The sequence below is a fragment of the Oncorhynchus masou genome, chromosome 25 (assembly GCF_036934945.1).
Source record: "Oncorhynchus masou masou isolate Uvic2021 chromosome 25, UVic_Omas_1.1, whole genome shotgun sequence".
NCBI lineage: Eukaryota > Metazoa > Chordata > Actinopteri > Salmoniformes > Salmonidae > Oncorhynchus > Oncorhynchus masou.
Window position 1 is genome coordinate 45568286 of NC_088236.1, and position 17788 is coordinate 45586073.

Here is a 17788-nt window from a genome sequence, read left to right on the forward strand (position 1 = left end):
GTGTAGCGCCGTCTGGGCTGCCCTCCCAGCAATTGTGTGTGTGTGTGTGTGTGTGTGTGTGTGTGTGTGTGTGCGTGTTAGAGCAGCACCCCTGGCGGTGTGGTGCTCCGCTCCTGTCGGACAGTGGTAATTCCCTCCCCCTGGGGGTCATGGGGTTAGGGATGAGGGGAGGGGAGAGAGGAGCAGAGAGAGGGATTTAGAGATCAGCGTGCGCTGGGACAGGCGATATAGAGCTAATGGGTCAGACGACGGACAGATGACGTCACACAGCAGAGAGAGGTAGAGCGAACACTCGATAGAAGCCTTCAATTATAGTGGGCCCACAGAGGCAGAGAAAAGGGGGGAGGGAGGGAGGGGAAAGCTCAAAGAGAGAAAAACAAGAGGGCAGGTGGGAAGGGAAATGAGGAACGGATGGAATGCAGTTAGAGGTAGGGAGACGTAGCGCTGGACAGAGATAGCTGAGGAGCACAGGCCAGTGAGAAAGAGGTGGATGGTGTGCAGCTTGGCAGCCTGTCACAGCCCAAGGTGTCCTCTGTCACGGTGGTGGCCACGTACGATCGCACAGCCATGAATAAACTGTCATTATTCACTGAGATTACACACACAGTAGTGGGAGCTGCCCCACAGGGAGAGTGGAAGGGAAAGACCGAAAGGGAGGGACACAAGTGATGTCAGAGTAGGGGCGGGGCGGGGGGCTGGGACGTTTTGAGGTGGCGGTCTGCATGACGGGCTACGGAGTTGGAAGGGGAAGGTGGTAGAGTGGGCGACGCGCCGGCATGTTGATCCGGGATCAGTTGTGTGTGTTTTGTGCGTTAAGGTGGGCGGGGAACCTACGGGCTTCGTATTGTCAGCTCTTCCACCAGCTGTATTGTAGGCTACTGGTCTCAGCACTGTTAGCCACGTCTTAGATGCTGGAGCAGCAGCGTTAGGTAGACACACACACACACACAGACACACAGCAGCAACACGTGTTTGTGCTGGTAAAGTGGCCTAGTCAGTAAGCGAGATGGGAGGCAGGTTTTACTGCAGGCTGTGGCCCAGAGCAGGTGGCTTTATTATAGGCCTGATAGGGAGGCTGAGGAGTGTCGCACAGGTAGGATCTGTTTCCGCCGTGACACCTGTCTGCCGTTTACACTCTCAAAGCATTATAGTGCACCATTACGAGCGCTGTTAGCATCCCGCTAAGCCCCAGCCGCCACCGGCTTCCGACCGGCACGGCCCCAAAGGGATTGTGGGACTTGGGATCCAGATGTTTTGGATGAATAATGAAGATGGGACTGAATGAGTTCATTGGTAAAACGCTGCAGCGTGCGTGTGTGCGCGCGCGCGCAAGCTTCTTCCCGGCTCCATTCCTTTTAAAATACAAACACACACGGTATAGCCACACAAACACACACGCACACACACACACACACAGAGAGAGAGTAGTGCACATTTCTCTCACACATTAACTTACAGGATGTAAATCAGTGTTGTTGTATCCCTGCGTGGTTCCATCTGCCACTGACTGTATCACATGCTGCCTGCTCTGTATGTTGACTCTGGCGCGTATCGTCTTTCATTTGACACGTATTCCCCCTTTCAAACCCTACCTGGAGCGGGGCACACACACACACACACACACACGCTCGCACCAGGGTGACCTGTTTATGTTCGTGGCGTCTCACTCAGTTCAGCAGTGCCATTGATCGGCGCCCCGGCTTGAAGCGATGAGAATAATCATGTCTGTGAGAGATTCCCGATGTGCCTTCCTTTTGTCAACTTCCATCCTCTAATCCCGTGCAGCGGGTTAGCCTTTCTCTGACAGTTGCTCTCGCTGCTCCCTCAACGCCGGGGTTTGCCTTGGCAAACCTATTGAAACGCCGGCCCCTGCTCCTCCATTGGCAGGGAGCGGGAGGGCTGTCTTTGAAATGGCTCCCCTCGCTCACAGCGCAGCACAGCTGACGTCTTCTTCTCCCAGACGGAATGAATTAGGGAGATACAATGAGACACTTGATGTACCAGTCAAGGAGCCCTGCCTGACTGCCTGCCTGCCTGCCTGCACTCCCTCCAAAGAGCACAACTAGGGCAAAGCTCGGCGTCTAAAAATACAACAATGCACGCCTGTTTTCCAAGATGGCACACACACACACACACAGCTCTTCTCTCTTCCCTATACTGCTCACTCCTGCCACACTCGATTGACAGGATGAAGGAGGAACGAGGGGAAGGAGCAGCACGCCAATGCGGCGACATGGAGGATTTGCTAACGTTCCCTTGTTTGGTTGTGTTTTGTTTGATAGGTTGCGACGCGGATGTGTGCTGACATTTATAGCTACATCCCCATCAATACATCCCTTTCTCTCCGTACTTCCTCGTCGGGTACATTTGTGTGTTTGTTAATAATTCGCCGGAGACATGAATAAAGGTGGATTGATTCGGACGACTTGTGCGTGACGCAAGTTCCTCGAACTGACAGTCCTTCCGTTGAATTTACATTGAGTTGTTCAGAATAACTTCCCGCACATGATTCTACCACCGTACCTCACGGCATCACAAATGAGAATCTTGGTTGTGTGTGTGTGTGTGTGTGTGTGTGTGTGTGTGTGTGTGTGTGTGTGTGTGTGTGAATCCTCTCCTAAAGTCGCTGAAGTTGTTGTCATGGAGGAAAAAGCTGAAAAAATAGAGTGTTGTAGGCTGCTGAAGACGCGTACAGTAGTATATCAATCTGAATGGGGCCTGCCCCGGATGTGTCGAGGACAACAGAGAGAAAGAGTAAGGGCTGACCGAGCGGTGTGGCCTCTTCACCACATTTGTCTCAATCTTGCAGAAGTGCGCAAGCACACACACGCCCGGGTCTCTTTCTTTCTCACTCTGTCTCTCACACACATGCTCACTGTCTCGTTCTCTCTCTTACACCCACGGGAGTGTCCAGATGACGCAGGTGGGTGACCCCTGGGTTGGGGGGGGGGCTTGCGACAGGCCAGCGGAGGTGTGATGTGACCCGTGGGTCTATCGTGTCTCCAGACAGTGTGGGGATGTGTTGGGGTGCTATCCTCCCTGATTGGCCCCAGTCAGACCCTCTCTGTCAGGCAGAAGCAGGGCCTTGGGAGAGGGGGGGGTCGATGGGTTTGGGTGAAGAGGGTAGGGCTGGCCGTAGACGGAGTTCAAGGATGGGGTGGGGGCGAGCTGCAGAGCTCTGTAGGAGAGGACCCCCCCCCACCACCACCAAACACACAGACACACACACCCCCTCACACATAGCACTGTAATGGCTGTCAGGAGGACTGGGGCGAAAGGTAAACAAGTGTAGATAAGCAGTGATTCAGAAAGAGGCCAGCTGCACACAGCCTAATCTCTTTTACATTTCTGTTTCTTCTGTTTAACTTTTATCTTATCTCAGGAACGTCTTCTCCATGCATTCCTCCTCTTCATCCCCCCTCTCTGCCTCGCTCCTCCAGCGTCCCATCAAACCCTACATACCACACTGCACCGTCAACGAGACCGGACAAAAGCCACACACGGATTCATCAAACACACATGCGCGCACCACACACACACACACTTCTTTTGAAGTGGTATGTCAAGCACATTGTGGTGTAGGCTTGATATGTACTGTACTGTAAAAAGCATTTCACCTGAGGAAAGGTCAAGACAGGGTAAGACTCTAAGTGTTAGACTGTGGACTTCCCTGAGGGGAGGGAGGGTTGTGGGAGAGCTTGAGGGGTTATGGGTCACCAGGCTGCGTAGACACCCCCCTGGTGCACCTGGTGTGCTGTGTAACCCCCCCCCCCCACCCCGCAACCACAAACAATATCAGATCTGTCTGAGCAATGTGTCACAGGGCGTTAAATTGCTTGTTCCTGTCTCCCCCCTCCCCCACAGCACTGCCGTAACTGGGTGTCAAGCCCCGAGCCCCTGGACACACCGGTGGAGCCCATGCTATCAGACTGTCCTCGCGTCTCTGCAGGTAGCGTGTGTGACTGTGGATTCAACACTCCCTTACACATTTCATCTCTCTCTCTCTCTCTCTCTCTCTCTCTCTCTCTCTCCCCTCTCTCTCTCTCCCTCTCTCGCTTTAATCTTTTCATGTGGTGTTTTGCTCCATTTCTCTCTGGCCTCTCTGTGGATGGTTTGTAGTGATGATGTCACAGCCAGAGAATTTGCCCTTAATTCAGGATTAGGCCTGTAATCTGTAATCCCGAACATGATGATAAAGATGGACCATGGTGACGGGGCCTCGACAACTGCCCGTACGTTAAATGGAACATTTGAGTGTGTCTGTGTGCATGTACCTTCATGTCACTCGACGACTACCCTAACGGTGGTCATGCGGGCTTATTGTGACTACCCTCTCCTCACTTGTCGGATGGCGTCATGATCAATGTATAGGTCGACATGCAATGGTTTTTCCAGGGAGCCATGCCTCCCGTCGTTATCGGATCTACCGGGTTCAAAACAACGTGGTTACACGTGGTTGAGAGGACAGTGGGTGGCCCGTGGAACTGACTGGTGGTCTCGTCTCCAAGAAACGTCTGCTCTATGTTATACCATATGCATCACCAGCTAAATTGCCATGTAATTTATCAATATTAATAGTCTGCCTATATGCCGGTCAGGTTGTTTATACTCATCTATACAACGGGTGGGTCTTTATCCTGCACGCTGATTTGGTTAAAACCGCATTCCAGCCGGTGTCTATCCCACGAGTTACCACGGGCTAAGTCTATGACATTTTAATGTTACGTACTCCTACCAGCGACTGTTACGTTCTCAAAGGACCTAAAATAGGCACCGTTCAAAAGTGTCACAAACCCTGAACGTTACGCCGTGAGGTTCTGCCGCTAGATGCGGCAGTTATCAGGCTCGTCTTATCCCAGGCACATTCGATTGACCCGTTGGTTGGCCTGAATGACTTTGACGTCGGCGATAGTAAGAGAAAGTGGACGAGAGGTCGTCGTCCAGCTCAGCAAGGTCTTTGGAGGCGGGACTCTGGTCTCGTGTCAATTTGGTTGATTTGGTCGTCTTTGTGCCCTTGGCGGCACCGACCACTGCGCCGCCACTCACGAGAGGGCGGCCAAAGGTCGAGGGAAGGATGTCAGAAGTACCACGACTCAGAATGTCTGCGGAGAACGCTTCTCAATTCATCCCTCTGTCCCTCCCTCCCACTCATCCGTGTCCTTGTACATCGGAGACACACACACCCACGCTCCCACCACACCAAGAGCCAACTGCACTCGTCTGAAGTCCGGCAAGCTTTAGGCTACTGGATGGCTATGGAAAATGGCGCCTGATCAGACGTACACTAAGACGTCTGAAGGCAAACCAAAGCATGCCATTGGCTGTCCGTCAGATGTGGGGTTTGAGTGGCAATCGGCAGTGAGGATGGAGTCAGTGGCGGCACTGAAGGGACGAGTTTCCCTCCAACCAGCTATCTCACTCCCTCTCTCCCTGTGCGGTAGTGGTTATAGCGTAGGGGTTATCCATGCTGGTTGGTGTTTGGCAGATGGACATGGTGACGTGGAGACAGGCCTGTCTGGCTATTGCTGCTAATCATCTGTGAAAACAACACTGGTACCAGCATGGCAATGCCCCACTTATGGGAGGGAGGGAGGGAGGGAGGGAGGGAGGGAGGGAGGGAGGGGGAGGGAGGGTAGTTTTGTTGCGTGGGGGTGGGGTGTCCGCTAACATCTCTGTTTATTGTTTTTAACGTGATAAAACCTGGACCACTTCCCTGCTCGCCTGGCTAGCTTTTCTCCCACCCCTCTCTCTTTCATTTTCATTCCCTCTTTCAAAGGAATCTTCCCCTAGAAGGTCACTGCTCCAGCGCTGGCAGCGGCCTGAGAGATTGGCAGAATTTTATCAGTTAGGAGCACGCTGAACACTGCCTAAATATGCAGATAAAGTGGAACAAATCTCCTGCTGGAAAGCCTCCCCATGTGCTGTGCTGGTGGGGGGACAGGATTTGTAGGATGGCCGGGGTTGGGGAGGGGTGACTGGGGCCTTCCCACGGTCTGACACACCAAGGCTGGGCTGCAGTCACAGAGCAGATAGCCAGGAGAGAGAGGAAGAATGGCAGGGATGGGCAGGCCCACTCGAGAGTCAGGCTTAGAGGCACACAACAGTGACAATGTGAATCCCCTCCTCGCACTGCAAGGTGACTTGTGTGGTTCTAGGAGAAGTGTGTGTGGCTGCTGCCTGGCCATACACTTCCCTGTGTATTTAGTTGGAAAGTGAAGCTAAAACTTTTCTATACTCCAGCGTTTTGGATTTGAGATCAAATATTTAATATGAGGCAACAGTACATTCATACGTACATTTACCGTTTAGAGATGATTTGTGTAGCTCGTCCCCCCGTTTGAAGGCGTCATAAGTGTTTGGACAAATTCACTCGTGTATTAAAGTAGTAAAAGGTTTATGCCTCTAAATTTCTCACTGTTTAGATAGGGGAGTGTGCGTCTGGTTCTGCCTGTGTGAGCGGGTCGATAGAATTGTAAACACAGGAGTCCGACCAAATCCACCAGGTCTGCTATAGGGCAATTCCACGCCAGTGGGAGAGTAAAATATTGTCAGTATCTCAGATAGTACTGGTAACTCTCACGTACAAACTTGTTTGAAAAGCTTTTCAAACAAGTTTGAAAACCTTGTGATCCGTGTTGAACAAATGAATTTGTCAATTTGTATTTCAGAATGTAGACATGCTCCATATGTTAATGTGCACTATAAGGACTATAATGACACCAAGATGTCTGTATCAAGTATGGTTCACCGATCGCAGGGTCTTACAGGAGGCATGTATACAGTTGAAGTCGGAAGTTCACATACACCTTAGCCAAATAGATTTAAACACAGTTTTTCACAATTCCTGACATTTAATCAGAGTAAAAATTCCCTGTCTTAGGTCAGTTAGGATCACCAACTTTATTTTAATGTTAAATGTCAGAATAATAATAGTGATTTTTTTCAGCTTTTATTTCTTTCATCACATTCCCAGTGGGTCAGAAGTTTACATACACTCAATTCGTTTTTGGTAGCATTGCCTTTAAATTGTTTAACTTGGGTCAAACGTTTCGGGTAGCCTTTCGCAAGCTTCCCACAATAAGTCAGTGAATTTTTGACCCATTCCTTCTGACAGAGTCAGGTTTGTAGGCCTCCGTGCTCACACACACTTTTTCAGTTCTGCCCACACATTTTCTATAGGGTTGAGGTCGGGGCTTTGTGATGGCCACTCCAATACCTTGACTTTGTTGTCCTCAAGCCATTTTTCCACAGCTTTGGAATTATGCTTGTGGTCATTGTCCATTTGGAAGACCCATTTGCGACCAAGCTATAACTTCCTGACTGATGTCTTGAGATGTTGCTTCAATACATCCACATAATTTTCCATCCTCATGATACCATCTATTTTGTGAAGTGCACCAGTCCCTCTTGCAGCAAAGCACCCCCACAACATGATGCTGCCACCCCCGTGCTTCACGGTTGGGATGGTGTTCTTCTGTTTGCAAGCCTCACCCTTTTTCCTCCAAACATAATGATGGTCATTATGGCCAAACAGTTCTATTTTTGTTTCATCAGAGCACAGGACATTTCTCCCAAAAGTACAATCTTTGTCCCCATGTGCAGTTGTAAACCGTAGTCTGGCTTTTTTATGGAAGTTTTATAGCAGTGGCTTCTTCCTTGCTGAGCAGCCTTTCAGGTTCTGTCGACATATGACTTGTTTTACTGTGGATATAGATACTTTGTTTCCTCCAGCATCTTCAAATTTTGTTGTTCTGGGATTGATTTGCATTTTTCGCACCAAAGTACGTTCCTCTCTAGGAGACAGAACGCGTCTCCTTCCTGAGCAGTTTGATGGCTGTGTGGTCCCATGGTGTTTCTACTTGCGAACTATTGTTTGTACAGATGAACGTGGTTACCTTCAAGTGTTTGGTTCATCCTTGGGAGCAATTTCCAGACTTGTGGAGGTCTATAATTTTGTTTCTGAGGTCTTGGCTGATTTCTTTTGACTTTCCCATGATGTCAAGCAAAGAGGCACTGAGTTTGAAGGTAGGCCTTGAAATACATCCACAAGTACACCTCCAATTGACTCAAATGATGTCAATTAGCCTATCAGAAGCTTCTAAAGCCATGACATCAGTTTCTGGAATTTTCCAAGCTGTTTAAAGGCACAGTCAACTTAGTGTATGTAATCTTCTGACCCACTGGAATTGTGATACAGTGAATTATAAGTGAAATCATCTGTCTGTAAACAATTGTTGGTAAAATGAATTGTATCCTAACCGACTTGCCAAAACTATAGTTTGTTAACGAGAAATTTGTGGTTGAAAAACAAGTTTTAATGACTCCAACCCAAGTGTATGTAAACTTCCGACTTCAACTGTAGGTCTCAAATGGCCACTTTCATCATGATTTTCAAAAAAACTGTTTGAGATACAATTGTAAAAAAAAAAAAAAAAAAAAAAAAAAAAAAAAAAAATGTAAAAGAACTATCTTCCTCCCAATGGAATTCCTATGTGAGAATTGCCTGAAAAATCTGAGATACCAAAAATATTTGTCCTCTCCCGCTGGCGTGGAATCGCCCTACGGGCCTACTATCCATTCTGCCTCCCTCTGTCTCCCACAGAGGTTGGGAGAGTGGAAACGATCAGTGTGCACTCCCTCCTCTCTATTTATGTACCTACTCCTTAGCGATTACTCATTGTTGAACCTGATTATGAATTACAAAGGCCCAGCGTAAACACTGATTAATGGCTAACAAAAGTACGTTAATGTGTACCTGAACTTTAATTACGCATCCTGGTCCGTTACAAGGTTCTGAACACAGGCCCGTAATTAACCCTCATTGTGTTCATCAAGATGAAGATGCTCCTATTTGATGTACTGAAAGAGTTGTATATCTTTCTTTTTGAAAAGCACTTCTCTTTTTTTTTTTTTTTTTTTTTTTTTTTTTTTTTTTTTTTTTTTTTTTTTTTTTCAATCAAGTAGCGAGAATGTTTGCATTGAGTGCAAGAACCAAGAGTGTAAAATAGAGCAATGAGAGTGAAGTCTGGTCTGTTTTACCTGAGCTCTAAGCTTTCCTAAAAGCGAGTCTGTGGAACGAAGCGGACGACGTACAATGAGGGTTAGCCGTGTGTCTGTGTACGTACGTAGGCTTGCACGTGTTGTGGTGGCCGTGCCCGCATGCCGGTTAGGCTGAACTGCAGTGTCGTTGGTCCGGCATCTACTGTTGATCGTGAAACGTCTCTTCTAGTCGCCACCTCCACACTCCACCTACAGGTCCACGTCCGTCCGCCTGATGGATGTTTACCTGCTGAGTTAAACTGTCAGAGGAAACGCAGCCCGCCTCCTCGCCACCTCCTGTTTTCTCAGCTTGACTTTCTTTTTTGTCTTTTTTTTTTTTTTTTTTGGGAGGGGGGTTGTCTGCTGGCTCATCGAAAGATCAAATGGGGAGAGGAAGGGGCGTCTTTCTCTCTTGTTTGTCTTTGCGGACGTTAGCGTAGCCTAGAGCTAGCGTAGCAGGAAATGGCTAGGGTAAACATTGGTGAACCCGAGGTGAACTCTGACCCATGATCCTGATCCCATCACGGGGCTCATCGCCAGGGCTAGCTGTCGTCTGGATTTTACTGGTTCCAAGCTCTCTTTCAAATGACACGCTCGTGGAAAACGCTGACCCGGCAGTGTCCCCCTCTCTGAGATCACCATAAAAAAAATGGCTGTTTTTTAAATTATTTTTTAGATACAGACGGAGGTGACTGTGTTGGGGGAATATTATGGTGTTTGAGGAAGCTACTTTTTATTTGTGGAATGGTAGATCCTGTCTACTGGTGGATTATTACAATAGACTGGAAAAATATAGTGCAGGAGCTGGCAGCTGAGTATATAAGGGATTCTTAGGCGTGAATGAGGGAATGAATGAGATGTCTATGTCTATGTTCAGGGGAGACACTGGCTGCTGTAATCAGCATCTCCTCCCAGGCCTCATCAGCCTTTTATCTCTCCACATTCTGCACAGCCTTTCATGTGCCTCTTCCTCTGTATAAACACACGCCACCACTACACATATTGACACAAATCATTGTGCTGCTTGTGTCATGTATTGAATTTTTCTTGCTCTCATGTCTAGGCTCAAATACTCCACCCTCCCACTTGCTCCCATGGTGGAGGGAATACAAGTTTCATACAGTTTCATGTAGACACTCGTAATTTTGCGTGGGGGGGGTTCTCCTTTTCCTCTCTCCATTTCTCTCATTGTCATTTAGCGGACGTTCCTATCCAAAGCGACTTACAGGTGCAATTTGCGTTAAGTGCCTTGCTCAAGGGCATTACTTCACCTAGTCGGCTCGGGGATTCGAACCAGCGACCTTTCGGTTACTGGTCCAATGCTCTTAACCGCATGGCTACCTCTCTCTCTCTCTCCTCTCTCTCTCTCTCCTCTCTCTCTCCTCTCTCTCTCTCTCTCCTCTCTCTCTCTCTCTCTCTCTCTCTCTCTCTCTCTCTCTCTCTCTCTCTCTCTCTCTCTCTCTCTCTCTCTCTCCTCTCTCTCTCTCTCTCTCTCTCCTCTCTCTCTCTCTCTCTCTCTCTCTCTCTCTCTTAGAGCATCAGAAAACATGGCGTTCATTTGCTATTCCTCTTTAAAGTGTTTGATCTGTGTGCTCCGGAGCAGACTGGCGGGCCCTGACCCACTTGGCTGCCTTATGTAATGAACCCCAAAAACACCATGCAGACAGGATCAGAGTGCTGGAGAGAGAGTTATAATTTCCTTCCCCCCTTTTGCTCTGTCTCTGAGTTTGTTGTGCCTCTGACGGGGTCATATTTATGGCGCCGAGTGAAAAATACAGAGGCTGGTGTGGAGGGGGAAGAGCTTCGGTAAAGACAGTTGGAGCTGTACAGGAGATCTTACTTAGTCATTCTCTTTGTTTCCCTTTTGTTCAAGTTTCATTTCTCACATGCAAGCCCTTCCCAACACTGCGGTATTCAATCATTTTTGTACTGTATGGATTCTTTTGACGCCTGTTTTGGAGACATTGTGATGAGGGGGCAGGTTAAAGAGTCATCGTGGCATGACGCAGAGAGAAATAGAATAACCTCGATTTCCATACCGGCAGAAAATACACAACTCAAAGGTCTTGCACAGCATTTTGCAGGTTCAATTGCGTATTAACTCCTTTTGAATGAATAGGCTGACACAGGGTCGTAGGCCCCTGAACGTAAAGTTAGGGCGACAATATATAAAAAACAACCCCCTTGATACCGAAGGGAACATTGAGAGGAAGCTAATTCTTTAGGAGGGACCTATGGCAGACAGATTAAGAGCACTGTCATACCCTCCACACCTGTCTGGTAGACAATTGCTTGTGATTGTTTTGAAATGTCAGGTCAGTGGCCACGCTCTGGTAGACACCCCATTCCTCATCTCTCCCTCCTGCCCTGTTTCTCTACCTCAAAAGACTAGACTGTCTCCTCCGCCAACGGAGCAGGGACGATAGACGGGAGGTTGCTTTCTATCAAAGACCGGGTCACTTTGATCACTTTGAAAGGACTGTGTGTGTCTGTCCAATTTGATGTTGGTGTTCTCTGACGTGTGTCTGAAGTCAGATCAGAGGTAGAACATGTTGGATACCAAGTACTACCAGTCAATAGACATTATTCTACCATGGCCTTGGAGAGGTCTGTCCGTTTCCTCAGTGAGAGGAATACAGCATCAATAGTAGTTTAATGGTAACATTCCGAGCTCATTGTTGCATCCCAAAATCAATATGTTGAATGTATGTCTATATCGACTGTATGCACAGTATGTGGTTCTAAGTGTGTATAGCATGGCAGAGAATGGCAGCTCAACTGTGTGATTCCATTGAGAGTAGTATGGCTGGGAGTATTGGGTGGAATACTTGAGGAGACCAGTCGAGTCTACTGGTCCAGTAGTGGTCCCTCGTGGCTCTGTCGAGTTGATAATAAGCCGGTCAGGCTGACTTGGTAGAAGAGTGAAAACACTGAAGCACCCCCCCCCCCAGGTGTCACGTTGAAAACCGCCTCACCCAGCCTTTATGTCGTCTTTTGTGTTGCTGTTGGTCTCATCTTATCTCCGAGCCCTTTCTCTTATAACATCCCTGGCCTGTATCTCGCTCCGGCATTTTTTTATTTTTTTATTATGAGTGTTATGGCAACTGGTTGCTAAGCAACACAGAAGGTCAGGTAAAGGTTTTTTTTTTCTTTTCTTTTTTTCTTCCCCCAGAGTTGCAGAGCTCATCTATCTATTGGTTTGTGAATGTTGGTTAGGATTTAGTATGGATGTCGTGGGGGGTGATGCATTTAAATGCAACCCTTACGCAATATTAGTGTAAGCGTTACCAGTCAACTCTACTGGCGTTCCGCTCTCACTCATCTTTTTGGGTGTATTGTGGTCCTGTGTGGATCAGTTGGTGGAGCATGACGCTTGCAATGCCAGGGGTCTTGTGGCTTTGATGCCCACAGTGGACACCCATGGCACATACACCATGGCATGCATAAAATATGATTATTATAGTAGTGTGAATATTGGTTAGGAAGTGTGGTGAGTATTGGGTGAATGTATGTGTGAAGCCTTTTGAAAAGCTTTTTTCTTTCTAGATATTCTAACCAGGTTGGACAGGTATTTCTATGTTCTATTCAGATATTACATTTCACTTTCGTGCTTTTGTCATTTACTGAACACCGATATTGGAAGATAACTAGGTGATAGCATACACGAAACCCAAGTTCTCCCAAGATGCGATCTCCTATCACATCTGTTTCATATGTGGTCATTAGAGGTTGATTATAGTCCTTGCATAGATCTGACATTGTTGGTCTATTTCTATGTTATTTATGCATGTGTGAGTGTAGCCTGTGTGCGCATGGACTGAGTAGTGATGAGATATTTAGAGCTGGCAGAAGCAGTAGCAGAGTAATGATAGCTTCATATGAATGCTAAGCAGATGTAACATGTTAAGGAAGCCCCATGTATGGTATTGGCTCCCTGGTTCACCCTTGCACTAGGTAAACTGTACCCAGGAGCCTTTCGTTCTTTTCCGCCGTCTTCCCTCCTCACACACTCCGCCCATCATCTCAGAGAAAGGGGAGAAAAAGGGAAAGAGCCCGAGCTGTGCATAAATGAAGGTTCAACAAGGTTCAATGAAATACTTATACAATTTGCTGCAATATAGTGGATTTTCTAATCTCATTATCATCTTAGTGCCAGATTTGCCCATGAGGGCTGTGCCGTACTCGCTGTTATTAGCTTCTGAGATTTGTCCATTTGTCCTTCTGCTACCCAAGTCCCTCAGCCAATCACAGTGCTTCAATCTCCAAGGCAACCCCCTCCTTTTTATTTGTTCGTCATTTCCCCTCCATACCTCCTGCTGCTTTATTTACGGGTATTTGGACGTGGGGGCTTTGCTACAGGCAAACAGAATGCAATCGACTCTCTTACACGGAATCTACGCTGCTTTCGTCTTGCCAAAGCTATAGGTGTTGTCGGTGTGGATGTGTTCCTTCCCGCCGTCTTCTCGAATGTTTCACTGTATGAAAACAGCACGGTATGCAGTAAGGCATGTGCCCGGGTGTAAATTGTCCCCTGGTTGAACTCTAGCCCCCCCCTAGTTGAGCCCACCATGCAGGTCAAAAGGGTGAGCACAGCACACGTACAGTATGCACCATGGCCAGGTTTCCCTCTGCCTGTCGTGGGCTGCCAGGTCAAGCCTCTTAACTCTTCATGTGGACGTCCTTCTCCCTCATCTGAGATTGTATAACGGTATGTGCCATTTAGCAGGCGACTTAGTCACGCCTGCATGACATCTCACGTCACCACCCGGCCAAGGCGCTTACAGGTCAAAAGGAGATTAGTGCCTGGCGACATGGATCTTATTGGCCCGTAGCACATCCCGTAGAGTAGATGGGCTTTAGCCTCACACCTTTACCCTAGAGGTGTCGCACATCTTAAATTGCGCGCGTGTGATTAGGGGGGTCGATGGAATGTTGTGCTACGGTGTCTAATCTGTCTTTAACCTCTTGCGACGAGCAATCCCGTATCCGGGAGCGTAATCATAGCCTCAAATGCATTAGCATAACGCAGCAGACATAAATACCCCTAGAAACTTTTCCTATTCATGAAAATCGCAAATGAAATGAAATAAATATATTCAAACACAAGCTTAGCCTTTTGTTAACAACACTGTCATCTCAGATTTTCAAAATATGCGTTACAGCCAACGCTAGACTAGCATTTGTGTAAGTTTATCATGGCATAATGCTATGCTAGGCTCTGCTGGCAGCAGGCAACATTTTCACGAAAATAAGAAAAGCAACCAAATTAAATAATTTACCTTTGAAGAACTTCAGATGCTTTCACTCAGGAGACTCCCAGTTAGATAACAAATGTTCCTTTTTTCCAAAAAGATAATTTTTGTAGGCGAAATAGCTCCCATTTCTTCATCATGCTTGGCTGAGAAATCGACCGGAAAATGCTACAACTATAACGGCAAACTTTTTCAAAATTTGCTCCATAATATCGACAGAAACACGGCAAACGCTGTTTAGGATCCATCCTCAAGGTGTTTTTAACATATATATTTGATAATATATCTGTCGAGGCAATTGGTTTCTCATAAGAAGCGATTGGAAAAATGGCTACCTCAGTTTTTTACGCAAGATTTTCTGCGGGAGACACCATGTGACCACATGCTAAATATGGTCCCTTACGGCCATTCTTCAATGGATATGCCTAAAAAGACGTCACAATGCTGGAGACACCTTGGGGAATACGTGGAAAACGTAAGCTCATGCGTAGCTCATTCACAGCCATATAAGGAGTCATTGGCATGAGGCGGTTTCAAAAAATGTGTCACTTCCTGGTTGGATTTTTATCTGGGTTTCCCCTGTAACATCAGTTCTGTGGCACTCACAGACAATATCTTTGCAGTTTTGGAAACGTCAGAGTGTTTTCTTTCCAAAGCTGTCAATTATATGCATAGTCGAGCATCTTTTCGTGACAAAATATCTTGATTAAAACGGGAACGTTTTTCATCCAAAAATTTGAATAGCGCCACCTAGTCGCAAGAAGTTAAACTCCTTGTCTCTTCGTTTGGTGGCCATGGTGTAGTTGTTGACGTACTGACTGAAATGGGCGGTTCCACATCTGCACTACTCAAGATACGCTGCTGGTCACTCGCAACAAGTGGATGGATGTGAGCTTGGACAGCGGGATGGGTGACGCGTGGTCATGAGGTCCCGTGAGGTCTTCAGATACCTCTCACGTTAAAGGGGGTTAGACGAACGTGTGAGCAGTGTGTGTGCATGTGTGTTGGCCGGCAGAGGGTTAATCTGTGGAAGGCGGGCAAGCCGATTGTTTACTCTGTTTACCCAACCAACCGTGTGATCAGCGCCAGCTCCCACTAATGCCTTCAGACATTGATGCCGTCCCATTACCGGTAGCATCAGCGTCTCCTCACATCACTCTAAATGGGGGAGGAGGATGAACCAGGGGGTGTGAGGGCTTCTTCACCCATTAATGGTCTTCTGTGACATGGGTTTCTAGCAAGATATCTGCCCCCGTGATGGGTGTTGCTGGATATGGTACGGTTAGCTCTCGTTAGCCCAATTTAGCCTTGGTTAGCCCCATTCTCTGTGAGTGACTGGTTCTTTATGGGGGGGGGGGTCTGATGAACACACGTCTAGTGTGTCTTTCCCTTTCCTGTCAGGGTCTCTGCCATGGTAAACAGCAGCACTGTCACCATGGACTCCCTCTCCACTGGCTACGCTTTGTCCTCTCTTTCACAGGAGAAACTCTTCGGTTTATATCATCCTCGATTCCCCTTTTTCTTTTGTTGCCTTGTTCCCCTTCTCTGTCATTTGTTATATACGTTTGTTCACGAAGCCAATTCGTTAGGTTTAGCTGCTAATGGGGCCCCTTTAGTGTGACAGGGTTTGATAAGGCTGGGGGAGATGAGAGGAGAGGCTGTTTGCACAGAGGCCTGGCTAGACTCGACAGACTGTCTGCTGGAGGCTGGATAATTACAGTGAAAGCAGAGCAGAGACGCACCAGGACAAAACACCCAGAGATCACTAATCAATGCATTAAAGACTGTGTTGTGTCAGCGTTTTGTTTGCGTTGTGTTATTTTTGCTGATAGCGTTTACCTTTTCCTGTTTAGTTAAAACACATATTTTGATATGTTGTGGCAGTCTTCCCCCGTTCTCCTTTGTTTTCTTTTTCACAATTAGGTTATAATGAAATGCACATTTAATGTGATTGTAAGGAAATAAAAAGAGAACAAACACAACAAGCTCTGAGAATATATTAGGAATGTACATAATTGCAGGGAGATGATTAGGAGGAAAAAGCCTCCTTGAAGGTCCTTGAGTCGTAATCAGCCTGAAATTACAATATTTTTGTCTGAATTTTTCTTACTTATTTCTATAATTATGTAAACAACGTTGACAGAGATTTGTGCGGCAGAGTTGTGTGAGGGTGCAGCGGTGACCTTGGACCATCCAGCGTACACTTCCTTTGACAGATAAAAACTTTATTAAGACCATCTCCAGGAAGGGGGACAAACAGCCCGTTATACCAGCGTGCTCGAGTATTAGGGAAATATCGCAATTAGAGGAGGATTTCCTCCAGCTAAAGCACCAAAGAGCAGCCTGCGTAATAAGCGCAGGGCTTGTTTGTGGCCTGGAAAGGTGTAATTCTAAACTGCTTTAAGAGTGCTGTGCTCATTGTGCCTGGGAGTAATGAGATAGGCTGCACTGATCCCTCGGTGATGCTATGACTTCTAATCCGCTTCTTCTCCTCCTCCCTCTCTTCCTCTCCTCCTCGCTCTCTTCCTCTCCTCCTCTCCTTCTCGCTCTCTTCCTCTCCTCCTCCCTCTCTTCCTCTCCTCCTCCCTCTCTTCCTCGCCTCCTCCCTCTCTTCTTCGCCTCGTCCCTCTCTTCTTCTCCTCCTCCCTCTCTTCTTCTCCTCCTCCCTCTCTTCCTCTCCTCCTCCCTCTCCTCCTCGCTCTCTCGGCACGGCCCTCGGCAGTCATCTCGCCTCCACATGGGCATCCCTGGTATTACCCCACATACTGAGGAATCAGGACAGGTACCACACCAGGTACCCCCCCCCCCCCCCCACCCACAGGCCGTCATTAACACCAATGTCCTGGACCCTCACCCCAGATCATCATTGACACCAATATCCTGGACCCTCACCCCAGATCTTTATTAAAACCAATGTCCTGGACCCTCACCCCAGATCTTTATTAAAATCATTAACACCAATGTCCTTGACCCTTACCCCCAGATCATCATTAACACCAATGTGCTGGACCCTCAACCCTAGATCATCATTAGCACCAATATCCTGGACCCTCAACCCGAGATCATCATTAATACCATTCACACAAAGGTCCTGTACCCTCAACCCCAGGTCATCATTAACACCAATGTCCTGAACCCTCACTTCAGATCATCATTAACACCAATGTCCTTTACCCTCAACCCCAGATTGTAATCAACACCATTAACACAAAGGTCCTGTACCTTCAACCCCAGGTCATCATTAATACCATTAACCCCAATGTCCTGGACTCTCAACCCTAGATCATCATTAATACCAATAACACAAAGGTCATGTACCCTCAACCCCAGGTCATCATTAACACCAATGTCCTGGACCCTCAACCCCAGATTGTAATCAACACTATTAACACAAATGTCCTGGAGTCTCAACCCTAGATCATCATTAATACCATTAACACAAAAGTCCTCGACCCTCACCCCTAGACCGTAATTAACACCAATGTCCTGGACCCTCA

At 47.5% G+C, this 17788-nt stretch overlaps 1 protein-coding gene across 7 annotated transcripts in view; it reads left to right on the forward strand.

Annotated features, from left to right (window-relative positions):
* The window catches only part of LOC135514395 (cotranscriptional regulator ARB2A homolog), a 213543-nt gene that overhangs the window by 135497 nt on the left and 60258 nt on the right, over positions 1 to 17788 (forward strand). For 6 of the 7 annotated variants that reach the window (XM_064937849.1, XM_064937853.1, XM_064937854.1 and 3 more), the window contains exon 10: positions 3865 to 3949. In XM_064937849.1, coding sequence (XP_064793921.1) covers positions 3865 to 3949 — 85 coding nt within the window. Of the gene's footprint in view, positions 1 to 3864; positions 3950 to 17013; positions 17084 to 17788 lie in introns of those variants that run through there. The other variant, XM_064937856.1, reaches the window with a different exon arrangement.